The sequence below is a fragment of the Bos indicus x Bos taurus genome, chromosome 13, assembly GCF_003369695.1.
Source record: "Bos indicus x Bos taurus breed Angus x Brahman F1 hybrid chromosome 13, Bos_hybrid_MaternalHap_v2.0, whole genome shotgun sequence".
NCBI lineage: Eukaryota > Metazoa > Chordata > Mammalia > Artiodactyla > Bovidae > Bos > Bos indicus x Bos taurus.
The window spans coordinates 7,751,720-7,765,044 of NC_040088.1; the positions used below are offsets into that span (position 1 = coordinate 7,751,720).

The 13,325-nt window shown below is 45.9% G+C and overlaps 1 protein-coding gene and 1 long non-coding RNA gene across 3 annotated transcripts in view; one reads left to right on the plus strand and one right to left on the minus strand.

The window, feature by feature from the left end:
• EYA2 (EYA transcriptional coactivator and phosphatase 2) overlaps positions 1 to 13,325 on the minus strand; it is a 262,864-nt gene that overhangs the window by 37,343 nt on the left and 212,196 nt on the right. For both annotated transcript variants that reach the window (XM_027558366.1, XM_027558367.1), the window contains one exon: positions 4,529 to 4,618. In XM_027558366.1, coding sequence (XP_027414167.1) covers positions 4,529 to 4,618 — 90 coding nt within the window. The remainder of the gene's footprint in view (positions 1 to 4,528; positions 4,619 to 13,325) is intronic.
• Positions 4,625 to 13,121, plus strand: LOC113902940. Its single transcript, XR_003513968.1, has 3 exons — positions 4,625 to 4,758; positions 9,933 to 10,083; positions 12,135 to 13,121. It is a non-coding gene; the product is annotated as an uncharacterized LOC113902940 (long non-coding RNA).

Here is a 13,325-nt window from a genome sequence, read left to right on the forward strand (position 1 = left end):
GGCAAACTGGCCAGGTAATTGTCAAGACTTTTGCCCAGATTCCAGCAACTGGCTGTCAACGGAGGTCCAGGTCAGCCACCACTGTCTTTTCTTTGCCATATCTCTGTATTATAAGTATTGTTACCGAATTATGGTAAAATCAGGGATTGGGTAAGCTAGTTGTATTTTCTAGCTCATCACACAATGCATCTAACAATTATTAATCAGTTTGCCCCTGTACCAAGTTACCCCATTCTCGTGTCATCCCAGTGACACATGTGGCCACTGGTGGGGAGCCCCATCTGCTGGACATGTACACGGGAGCAGGCTCTGTGCTGACTGCTTCCATACATCTCCCATCATCACGATAACCCTGGAAGGTAGGGACTTTTCAGCTACCCCTTTAACAGATGAGAAAACTGAGATTCAGAGAGATGCAGTGACTCACTCAGGTCACACAGCCCAGGAGATGGTGGGGCCAGGAGTCAAAGGCAGACTGAGCTGATGAGCAGGTGCTTGCCCTGAACTCAGGATGCGCATCCCAAATGTCCAGAGGGAAAGCTGAACTTGGCACCTACTTTGTCTCTGACCAGTTCTTCCTCCGTGGATTCCACCCTCCCCTCCCCCGCCCCAGGAGCCCTTTCACCCTTGAGGCCCAGAATCAGATTTAATGCAAAACACTTGCTTCCACCATTTCCCTCTTTGGTCTTCTCCACCCAGCAGCCAGGGGGCGCCTCTGAACCACGAGTCAGGTCATTTTGCTCCCCCGCTCAAAATCGTCCAGTGGCTTCTGGTCACACTCAGAATGTGATCTGGAACTTTACCATGGGCCATATGATCTGTCTTCCCCTCCCCCAAATCCTTCCTGCTCTGGCCTCTCCTCCCTGCTCCTGGAACTTGCCAACTTTGCCCATGCCCCAGGGCCTTTGCACTGCTGTTTTCTCTGTCTGGCACACTCTTTGCTTAGATACCCACATGATTCTCTCTTTCACCTCCTTCAGGTCTCTGCTCCAATGTCAGAGAAGTCTTATCTGGTTATACCAAGTAAAATACCCCCTGGGTCCATCTCCTTTGACTTTGCTAGGCTCTCTTTGGAGCATTTCATCTGACATTTTATATTCAGTTATTTATGGTCTATTTCCCCAACTGGAAGGTCAGTGCGTCCAGGGTGGGGGATCTTGCTGTGCTTTTTTTTTTTTTTTTTTGGCCACTGAATTCACAGCACTTAAGAGTAGGGCCTGGCGAACGCTAAATTCTCCATAAATCACTGCTGCTTGTGGAAGCCGACCACCTAATTTACAGACAGCACTGCAGGCTCAGAAAAAGGGATCAGACTTTGCTCCTTAAATGCCATCATCTAACCATTGGCCCAGGAGCCAGGCCTTGCACTGGGCTCCGCAGACAGCATGCCTCTGCCCAGCCCGGAACAGCCTCCCTGCAGAGCTCCACGAGGCTGCTCTTCAGATTTTGACAGGGGCTCCCCGGCACCAGCAAGCAGTATGTTTTCACTTGTGTGAGTCTTAACTTCTCCATCGAGGAACGTGGTTTCAATTCTGCCGAGGTGCCCTTGGGGCTTCTGGCATTGGGGACATTTTGGAAAAAAAAAAAAAGTGTAGAGAATAAAAACAAACTGTCTTCCCTGAGTAGCTCCAGCTGGTAATTAAGATGGTTTTCTAAGAGGTGCGACTTTGACTTTGGGGCCAGTGAGGAATAGCAGAGGGGGCAAGGGTCTGAAGATACGGGCTTGAACTCACATACAACGGTCCCCTCAAAATACCTGGCTCTGAGTCTCAGTTTCAACCAAGGTGGACAAAGCCCCTACTGTGTATCTGCCTTTCTATTGCATAAGAGCTTCAAACGCTTATGTATTTGCCTCACAGTTTGGTATCATCGGGCTTCCCTGGTGGCTCAGATGGTAAAGAATCTGCCTGCAGTGTGGGAGACCAGGTTCGATCCCTGGGTTGGGAGGATCCCCTGGCAAAGGGAATGGCTACCCACTCCAGTGTTCTTGCCTGGAGAATCCCCATGGACAGAGGACCCTGGAGGGCTGCAGTCCATGGGGGTCACAAAGAGTGGGACACGACTGAGCGACTAACACACACTTGGTGTCATCGCTGGAGTGTCCCAGACATCTCAGACCCCAGGTGCACTCGACAGAGGGATGGATTCTTCACCTCCCCTGTGTTGCCCATCACAGAGAGAACAGCACCATCACCCAGGTCAGGCTGAGCCCAGGAGTCTCTCTTGCCTCCTCACTCTCCCTCATCCCCCTTGTCCAACCTGTGAGCAAGGCCTCTTAGCTTTACCACCATCCCTAAGTGCACATCTTCTTCCCATCTCAATCCAACCCGTTTTTCTTCTTTTGCTTGGAGGTACCTCTATGTTAGTCCCCCAGTCTCTCCCCTCCCCCTCCTATTGCCTGTTCTCCATGCAGCAGCCAGAGTGGTCATTGTGACACATAAGCCAGGTCACGTGGCTCTTCCTGTTTCATGCTCCCCCGCCCCATGGCTGTCCACAGCACTCAGAATAAACCCTGATGTTTATGGCTTGTGTCTGGCTCACGCCTGCCTCTCTAGACTCATCTCTCTCTGCTCTCACTCACTTACTGCAGTCACGTGGCCTTCTCGCAGAGCCTAGAAGACATCACACTAGTTCTCACCTCAGGGCCTTTTCATCTGCTGACCCCATCTCCTTTCATCTCTACCTGGCTGACCCCTGCCATCATTCAGGCCTTGGCTCAAATGCCATGTCCTTGAGACACCTTCCCTGACTCCCTCGAGAACGAGAATGCTGTTACTCCAACCTGTTCCCTCACTATCACACCTGACTGTTTTATTTTCTTCACATCCTTTTTGTTTACATATTTGTTTGGCTGTTTATTGCCTGGTCTCCAGGGATTTAAGGTGAATCAGACAGACATGGTCTCTGCTCTCATATAAGTAATATTCTAAGCAGGATATAGGGAAAAACTAAATCTACCCTGGACTTTTCAACTACAAGGGCCAATAGTTTTCATTTTTTGCTAAAGCGACTTGGGTTTTGCTATGTGTGATCAGTGGAGTCTTTACTACATTAGGCTCCATAATACTTGCCGAATTCAATTGCCATGTTTTTTTTTTTTTCAATTTAAAGATTTAAGCTCTTTCTCTCTCTTTTTTCCCCCTCCAAGATATGAGAGGCCTTAGTAAAGAGAGCTTGCATGTTGCTTTTGGTGAAAGAGATAGTTTTGGGCTTTGATGCTACTGGCATTTTCCACTACTCCAAAGCTCTCTTTCTTCCTCAGCAAGTTTCTATCTCAATCCTCTCTTAAAAAAGAGGCTGGACAGAGGGCATCAATCCCATTTCACAGACGTGAGGACTGAGGCCCAAATGGCTTGTCGAGACTGGACAGAACACAAGACCCATCATTTCACCAAGCATTTTCCCTCTGGAACTCTAGGACAGCAGAACAGAAAGGAAACCCTGTATCCTTTCCTGATGATAAATACTGGCAATGCTCCAGGCTGGCCAGGACAGATTTGAAATTTATAGCCTTGATGTTTCTATTTCGCAGTGGAGTCCCCAGGGATTTTTCAGATTCTAGGAAAAAATATTCCTACCAGGATAAATAGAATTGTTCTTTCATAAGCAGTTATATTTTAGGTTGCCTTTATTTTTCTATCTGTTAAGCCAATAATGAGAATATAATTTACAAATCTAGAAGATTCCTATGTTAATTCTCTTATCAGACAACCTTTCCTTACCTTGGAGAAAGCCGTTTGCTTTTTCATTAGGGGAAGGTAGTGCATTTTATTTCCTTTCTTGCTTTTGCTACCAGGAAGCTCACAGACAGACTCTGAATTGCTGTCATTAACCCAAGCCAGATTTTTATTTTTGTACAATGCTTCAGCCTTATTCATTACGTGGCTTTCTGTTCCTTTGTGTTTGCTTTAGTAGCTCTATCTTAAATATGTTTTCTATTTGAGATTTTTCCCCAATCTTTCGGACACAGGCAGTGTATAAACAAATGAATTAAATTTATTCCTGAAGCTGCTCTCCCCCTTCTCCCATCTCCCTTGCTCCTTGCTTAAGGGCACAGGAGCTGATACTTTAAATCAGCATGCTCCCCCTCCCCTTTCTCTTTGTAAAACATGTTTTCAGGGGAATGTAAATTGTTTTTAAAAGCTTCCATCCTGGCCCGCTGCTAATTATTCCTGACCCAGGAGGATCCATACTAATTTGCCTTAATAAACTTTATTAAATAGTAAATTTCAGGAGGAAGAAACTACACAGCTTTGATTGGATTAGTAAAACTGCCAGTGGACATCACCGCTAGAGCAGAGAGAAAAGCCCATTAACCGCAGAGGGAATCCGGGTCGAGTGTGTTTCCAATAAGCTGTGGCTGGCCACAGTCCTATGCCTTCTTGGGGGTTGCAAGCAAAAGTTTCTAGCCTCCAAATGAAAAAGAAAAAAGGGAAAACGAAAAGGCAGTGTCTCCGCCCCCAAACCAGATGCAGGTGATTAAATAAAGCAACTATGGAATGAAACAAGTAATCAAACAATTCCAAACCTCCAGGTCATTGAAGAACAGATGTGTGTCTGCGAGGTTGAAGATCATTTCCTCCATCATGAGGCCGATGCGCACGGACGCCGTGGTGTCCTGTTAGGAAGAAGAGGAGAAGAGCGTGCAAGTGGAGTTGGTGCCATCTCAGCCTGCCCTCCTCCGGTCCCACCTGTGAACGGTGCTTGTGGTCTGTCTTCATCTCTGTGGCTCCCACACGGCCTAAAATGTGTGTCCAGGTGGGCTCAGGGTGATAATGTTGCACAGCTTCTGGGATTTCACGTCTACCTTTTCATCATTTCTATTTATCCTCATCAGTGTTTAAATCTGCCCCCCAAATGCCTCTGGAATGGCACGTGTGTTCAGTGTTGCAAGAACCACAAATGGCTGGAGGAAAAGAGAACCTCTTGGAAAACAAGACATTTCAGGGAGAGCAGTATAAACCATGTATAAACTACTGGCAGACTTGGGATCTTGGTTCTCTATACTGATCAGTCTATGACGCTGCCTTCCTGCTCCAGATGTTTAAAAAAAACCACTGTTATCTAACAAGAGAGGATTAACTATAAAAACACAAACAAAACCCAATGTAGTACATCCATACCAGGGAAAACTAGGCAGCCATTAAAAAAGGGAGTCATGCTAGAACTCCTGACATGAAAGAATCATCCAGAAACACAGTATTAAGGAACAAGAGCAAATTGTATCACAGTACACCGTGTAAAGGGCATCCCAGGTGGTAAAGAACCCGCCTGCCAATGCAGGAGACATAAGAGACGCTGGTTGGGTCCCTAGGTTGGGAAGATTCCCTGGAGGCAGGCATGGCAAACCACCCCAGTATTCTTGCCTGGAGAATCCCATGGACAGAGGAGCCTGGCGGTCTACGGTCCTTAGGGTCACAAACAGTCAGACACGACTGAAGCAACTTAGCACGCATGCAATTACTGTGTAAAACACAGTGAACAATAAAAGGGTCCATTCTCTCGCCCTCTCGTTCCTACACACATAATGTGTAGACTGCATTACACTTCATCCATATTTGGGGTCCCTTCCTGAAAAGCTTCTCCCTGTAGGGAGAGGATACACGCCAGGCGCTGGCAAACTACAGCCCGCAGGTCAGATCTGGCCTGCTGTCTGTTCTGAATGGCTCACAAGTTGAGCGATTTTTACATTTTTGGCGAGTGTGTTGTATATGGTTGCTTTTGGGCTTTGAAGGCTGAGGTGAGTAGTTGTGACAGATCCTTCCCGATCCTAAAGTGCTGACTATCTGGCCCCCTGAAGACAAAGGCTGCTGACCCCTGATTTAGAGGTTCCCTGTGGAACTCAACGGTGACCACGTGACTTGCTTTGGCCAACGAAATGTCAGCAGAAGATATGTTTCACTTCTGGTTGGAAGGGCCTTCTCCGGTGGCTGGGACGGTAAAGAATCTGCCTGCAGTGCAGGAGACCCAAGTTCGATCCCTGGGTCAGGAAGATCCCCTAGAGAAGGGAATGGATAACCACTCCAGTATTCTTGCCTGGAGAATTCCATGGACAGAGGAGCCTTGTGGGATCCCAGTCCATGGGATTTCAAAGAGTCAGACACAACTGAGCGACTAACTCTCCCCCCTCCCTTTTTTTTTCCACTTCTGGTTGGAAGCTTTAAGAGCTAGTATATGGTTTGCCATGCTCTCTTCCCACTTCACAAGGCTAAATGTTCCAGCTACAAGTGACTCGTCAGCTTGGGTTCCAGAATAAAGCTGATGAGTGTCAGAGCTACAACAGACCACAACGGGCATGTACCATAAATAAGAAGCAGGTGAGATTCGGGGCATGTCTGTCGCTGCAGCATAACCTCACTGATTCCAACTGATACACGTGGAAAATATAGAGCATACACGTGGGAAATATAGTCATAATGGTTCTCAGCCCTGGCCGCACACTTTGTTGGCGTGAGGAGCATTTAAAAATCAATAAAATCACAATGGCTGCGGGTGGGATCCAGGCACGAGAAAAGTTTAAGCTCCCCACCTGATTTCAATGTGCAGTCAAGCTTAAGGACCACTGATCTATAAGGAGAGACAACACTTAGTAACAGTCCTCGTTAATATCTGTTAGGTGCTTTCTCTGTGCCACTCTCTAAGTATTTATTGACTCATTTAATCCCCACAATGCTCTCTGAGGTGAGCACTTAATATCTTCCCATTTCAGAGGTGAGAACACTGAGGCTCACAGAGCACCCTGCTCAAGGTGCCACAGCTAGCGAGTGCCGGGATCTGAAGCCGGTAATCTGGTTCAGGGCAGCTCGGCTTCAGAGGAGGCCTCGGAGCGGCCAGGATTGGGAGAGGAGGAAAGGTGGCCTTGACCTCCATACACCTCTTTTCCCAGTTGAATTTTTCACCAGGAGGCTGTATTACCTCTATTATAAAAACAAATAATGAATGACATAAACCCGTCTTGACCCTTAAAAAAATAGAAAATCGCAGCTGGTGATCTCAGCTTCACACACACAACTGTGAAGAATCAAGCCCAGGAACACAGCCATTAGGTGAAACACCTCATTAGGGCTTCCATAGCCAAAGCTTAGCACGCCAGGCCCTGGCTGGAAGTCGCAGGGTAGAGTGGTCCATGAAAAACGAAGAGGAAATGGGGAAAACAAACTCCATGGAGCCAAGTAAGGAATCACTGTGTGACCTGGGGAAAGGTTTGGGGGGTGTTTCCACATACTGCTCGAAACCAAACCATTTCACCTCCGCAGGAGTGCACACATTCTTTCCTAGTGAGGCTGTACGCCTAACCACCTATGCCCAGCCCTCCATGTGCTAAGTGGGAAGCAAGAAGCAGCAGCCACCTAGATTCATCCATTGAAAGGATTTATTCAGAAAAATGTCAACTCTCAGGCCAGCACACAAAACAGGAAAAGCAATTACTGTAGACAAAAATGGCTTACCTGTGACAAGTGTTTGCATGGTTATAAGAAGCCGAATCCTCTACATCAATAAAGCTGAAATGATGACTTACTGATATTGGGAGGGTGTGGAAACAAAGTCTACATGTGTGTGAGAGGCAAGGGTGGGTGAGAAGAGAGAGCTAAAGCCTTACATTGTAGTTTGGGAAGCCAGAGATCCTGCCGAAAACAAAAAAATCATGCAGTGGGTAAAGAAGCAGGTTACTTCGAAATTTGAAGGTAAATACCCAAAGAATCAAGAAGAGTTGAGAGTTGTTGCCTCTGGGTGAAAAAACAGGGTGGGGTTGGGGGGAAATCACTGGGGACTGCTCGCTGCGTTTCATAATCCCTTCCTTTGGAGAAGACATGAGTTTTAAACTCTACGCATATATTTCTTGGATTCAAAGAAAACTAAAAACAAAAGGAGGGGCTTTCCTGGTAGTCCAGTGGTTAAGAATCCAGCTGGCAAAGCAGAGGACATGGGTCTGATCCCTGGTCCAGGAAGACTCCCTATGCTATGGGGCAGCTAAGCCTGTGCGTGACAGCCACTGAGCCCGCGGGCACCAGAGCCCAAGCTCGACAACGAGAGACGCCACCGCAGTGAGAAGCCCGAGCGCCGCAACTGGAGAGAGCCCGTGCAGCAGTGAAGGCCCAGTGCCGCCAGAAAGGGAAACCTCGGCAAGCAACGTTACCCTCCAGTGTACACTGCGCGCTTAGTCACTCAGTCGTGTCCGACTCTTTGTGACCCCATGGACTCCAGCCCGCCAGGTTCCTCTGTCCATGGGGGTTTTCCAGGCAAGAGTTCTGGAGTATGGGCAGTTGCCATTTCCTTCTCCAGGGGATCTTCCCAACCCAGGGATCGAACCCAGGTCTCCCTTATTGCAGGCGGGTTCTTTACCGTCCGAGCCCCCAGGGAAGACCAGAGTAAATACTACCCTAGAGAAAAATCCATATATGTGAACAAGGGATGTGTAAAAAGATGCTCATTACAGAGTTGTTTGTAAACTGCAAATGACTGAAAACTATTTAGCTGTCCACTAAAGAGATTAGAGAAATAAAATGTAGAATATTCGTGCAATGGGAAACTAAATTCAATGGAAACAAATGAACCAGATCTCCAGTTGTTAACATGGACACATCAAAAAAATATTGACTGAAAGTACATATCAGAGAGTTATATACTGCATGTTATTACCATTTATTGGAGACATATAAAATGTTACTACATATTTTCCATGGGCCCTTATATATCTGTAAATATCTGCAAAGCTATATATCCATAATCAGAACAGTAATTACCTTTGGAAAGCAGAGTGGAGGGGAGAGAGGAATTAGAAGTGATGATCAAAGTGAACTTTAGCCTTATCTAGAATATTCTCAATTTTTTTTAAAGAGAAGAGATTCAAACATTTCTGGGATTATTAAAAACTGAAACAAAAACTTCAAGACACCCAAAGGTTTCTGAGGAGAACTTTTAGAATACCTAACTACTCCCTAAGCATTCTCTTATTTCAGTTTTTTCTAAAATCTGCTTGCATGCTATTAGATGATTTTAAACTGTGTAGTGGGAACCTCTTTTCAAGATACTTGATAAAAACTAGTTCTGCTGAGGTGGAAAAGTCTAGAACAGCCCAAGAAAAGCGCAACTGTCCCTGTAGTTAAGTGACACACAGTGTTACTCCGGGCCAGACCACTGTATCTAAGTAGAAAATGTTTTTTTCAGGGTTGTAAAGACTGAGAAATGAAGAAACAAAAATTGGTGGAGGCTGAGCATGAATTAATGTGAGGACAGGGTGACAGGGGTTTCATCTCATGCTGCCCTCTGAATGCATCCCTGACATGCTTTATAAACACACCATCCTGGTTTGTTAGCTTAATTCACCCCGTGTAGCTTGGAGAGGGAGGAAGCCCACCTGAACTAGCACTCCTCCCAAAGAAAGCCTAAAATATGGAGTCTTTGCACCATGTTTTTCCAACTAATAAAAGGACTAAATGAAACAGCACACGTGTAACCCCCAGCCCAGGGTCCAGGATATCAGGCACTCTACGAGCGCTGGTTATTGTCAAAACATCCCAGTGCGCTTCCTCGCGTTTCTGTAAACCCAGCAGGAATATCCCGAATCAGATGGTACCCTACGAAAGATGTGCTTTATGAAAATACCATCTCACATGAAAACCATTTTCTTAATCATTACATACTCTTTGGATTAAAAAAAAAAAATCGGTGGTTAATTTCTTAAGTAACAGCAAGAAACAGATTGTGCTTAAGAAACAATCAATTTAAACCAGAATGGAGAACTGAGAAAAGGGAGTTTTTCCAAAACAGGCTTCGATTTGTAACTTGTCTGTGGAAAGGACTGCGCTGGGGGCCGTTGGGGTCGGGCGGATGGAATGTCGTCTTTGACTCAAGAATCTGTGGGTGGTTCTCTCCCCACGAAGGTACAAATCAGATTGCAGATTTTTTCAATGTGCTCTCATGTTCTACAGATTTGTCAGGGTTCGGCTTTGATGACGGCGAGGTGGGCTTCGCACGCTTTCATTTAGGAGGCTGATGAGGACGCTCCAAGCACAACAACCCCCCTCGAGGCAGACGCTGTGGGTCTGGATGCAGCTGTAACCTAATTATCACGCATTCTTGGTGAGGTTCTCTTAATTAGAGGAAGATGGTGGGGGTGTTCACCATATGGGCCCCTCAAAGATCTGCCTTGTGGATCAGTAAGTTATCTTGTGACGTATGGCTGTATTTCCTGGATGCGGGCGGAGAGGGTAAGAGCCTTAAAACAGAAAGTCTTTTCCTAAAACGAAATTAATCGAATATCAAACAAACTTGAAGGAGGAAAATGGCATGTGGATTCCTGGAGGTTTCAAAATCTGAATGCAAAAAATTCTTCGGGGTTAATTTAGATGTTAATTTAGATGACGGCAATTGTTTTCTGTCAAGTGCCTTCATCACTCCCAAATATCTAAGCTCTCCGATTTAAGCCGTATTCTAAGAGGTCTTCTGCCCAATCCCTGTGGATTAGGAGGAAACCATTTTCATTTCTGAAGGAGTCCAAGTTTTGAACCAAAAAGTCGTATGTAATGAATCACAGCTCTGTTCGTCCAAAAGAGAATTTCCTTTATTGAATTTTCCAAGTTTTCTATTTTAAGCACATAACGCTTTTGTAGTAGATGGTTTAATTCATCATTTAATTCCGTTTATAATTTAAAGAGGTAAGAGCCACACTATTCAGCATCACAACGCTTTGAAGAAAAGAAAGGCACACCCCCAAATTCATCTTGAAATTAACTTATAAGAGTGTGGTCTTTTTTTTTTTTTTTTTACAGCTGGCTGGATAATAATAATAGCCAGTCATTACTGAGTGTTTTGTAGTAGGTTAAGAGTGTGGGTTCTGAGCCAGACTGCTTATTATGTTCAAGGCTAGTTCCACCTCTTACCACTAGATGACTTTGTACAAGTTACTTAACCTCTGTGTGCCTCAGTTTTTCATCTGTAAAATGGGGTTAATCAACTCATAAAATTGTTATTAATACAAAGATTAAACGAGTTTTTCAAAGAGTAGGTTGTCATCCGGGAGAAGGCAATGGTACCCCACTCCAGTACTCTTGTCTGGAAAATCCCATGGACGGAGGAGCCTGGTAGGCTGCAGTCTATGAGGTTGCTGAGTCGGACACGACTGAGCGACTTCACTTTGACTTTTCACTTTCATGCATTGGACAAGGAAATGGCAACCCACTCCAGTATTCTTGCCTGGAGAATCCTAGGGACGGGGGAGCCTGGTGGGCTGCAGCAGCAGCAGGTCGTCATCCTTTTAGTGAATGTTTACTTTAAAAATGACCAGCTTAAAAAAGACAAAAAAAGAATGAAAGAAATATAAGAGAATCTGCTGCTGCTAAGTCGCTTCAGTCGTGTCCGACTCTGTGCGACCCCATAGACGGCAGTCCATCAGGCTCCCCCGTCCCTGGGATTCTCCAGGCAAGAACACTGGAGTGGGTTGTCATTTCCTTCTCCAATGCGTGAAAGTGAAAAAAAAAAATGAAGTCACTCAGGCGTGTCCGACTCCTAGCGACCCCATGGACTGCAGCCCACCAGGCCCCTCTGTCCATGGGATTTTCCAGGCAAGAGTACTGGAGTGGGTAGCCATTGCCTTCTCCGATAAGAGAATCTAGGGGTTACTAAACTACGGCTGTCAATTTTTATAAAGTTTTACTGGAACACAGCCACGCCCACTTCTTTGCTCATCGTTTGTGGCTGCTTTCGGGCTATAATGGCAGTGTTGATCGCTCCTGCAGAGCCTAGCCTAAAGCCTAAAATATTTATTATGCCACCAGGGAAAAATTTACCAATCTCTAGAATAGATGACACTCCAGTGTTCTTGCCTGGTGAATCCCAGGGACGGGGGAGCCTGGTGGGCTGCCGTCTGTGGGGTTGCACAGAGTCGGACACAACTGAAGCGACTTAGCAGCAGCAGTAGAATAGATGACGAAACATCAAAGTACATCATCATATGCAAATTCATACGAAAATATTGGGGGATCAGATCCCACTGTTTCTAAAATCTACTGGATATTCTGGTTACACGAATACATTTTCCATTTTGTCTTAAACTAATGTGTGCTGTTTCTGTTGCATGCAGTTGAAAGATTCTTGACTCTGCTCACAGCTTCCCTGTGTCTGCACCCAAACAGGTATATTTCAGTCAGAGTGGCAATGACCACAGGCAAGTTCAAGTGCTTCTGCACATCTTAGGAATAACTGAGCCTTTCCAGGCAGCACTTCAGAAGACTGATGGCACCTCTTACTCCCTCAACCCTAAAGTGTTGTGAAGGCAAGTGCACGGAAGGGCCTGTTTTATTTTCTGGTCTTAGGGCCACAGTCTCTTTTTTATACAAGCATTGCCTAATGGAGCAAGTGCTTTCCTCCAATGAGCACCACAGATCGCCTCCACCATTCACCAGGTATGCGTGAAAGTGGCCACAGGCAAGAAGCTTCCTGAAGCAAAGCGACCGAGAACATTAACTGCGGAGTCAGCAGGACCTGGCTTCAAATCCCAGGACTGCCATTCCCCAGGGACATGACCTTGGATCAGATGTTCACCCTCCCTGGGTCTCAGTTTCCTCACATGAATATAAGCAAGTGACTCCTTTCTAGGGCTCCCGTAGGATAATGAGTGCGATATGATTTCCTCCTGGTGCTTGGGTATATTATTAGCACAGGCAAATTAGCAAAAAGGCATCAGAGTCCACAACCTTCCATCAGAACGCTTTCCCCACTTAGAAATTCCCGTGCAGTAGTTTGACCTGGTATTTGCTAAACCACAGCCATTCTTGTAACACCTTTGCAAGTTTCACACACTGCAGAGCAGCTGTGTTAACTTAGGATTTTCCTTTAATTGAGCTACCCTTCCTGCACATTTTTTTTTTAAACAAACACAGTTCAGAAAGAAACTTGTCCTCACAACTGCAGATGGCAAACCTGTTCCACTCACCATCGCAGAAAGTTAAACACAAAGATGAGCATGTATGTTAGTTTCTTGTGGATGCTGTAACAGATCACCACAAATTCAGTGGCTTGAAACAACAAAAGTTTGTCCTCTTACAGAGTTCTAGACATTAGAAATCTAAAATCAAGGTGTTTCAGACTTCCCTGGTGGCCCAGTGGATAGGAATCTGCCTGCCAAAGCAGTGGACAGGGGTTCGATCCCTGGTCCGGGAAGATTTCACGTACCATGGAGCAACTAAGCCTGTGTGCCACAACTGCTGAGCCCCTGTGCTGCTGCTACTGAAGCTTAGAGCCTGTGCTCTGCAACAATGACACCCATGCGTCACAACCAAAGAGTAGCCCCCGCTCTCTGCGATTAGAGAAAAGCCCGTGCAGCA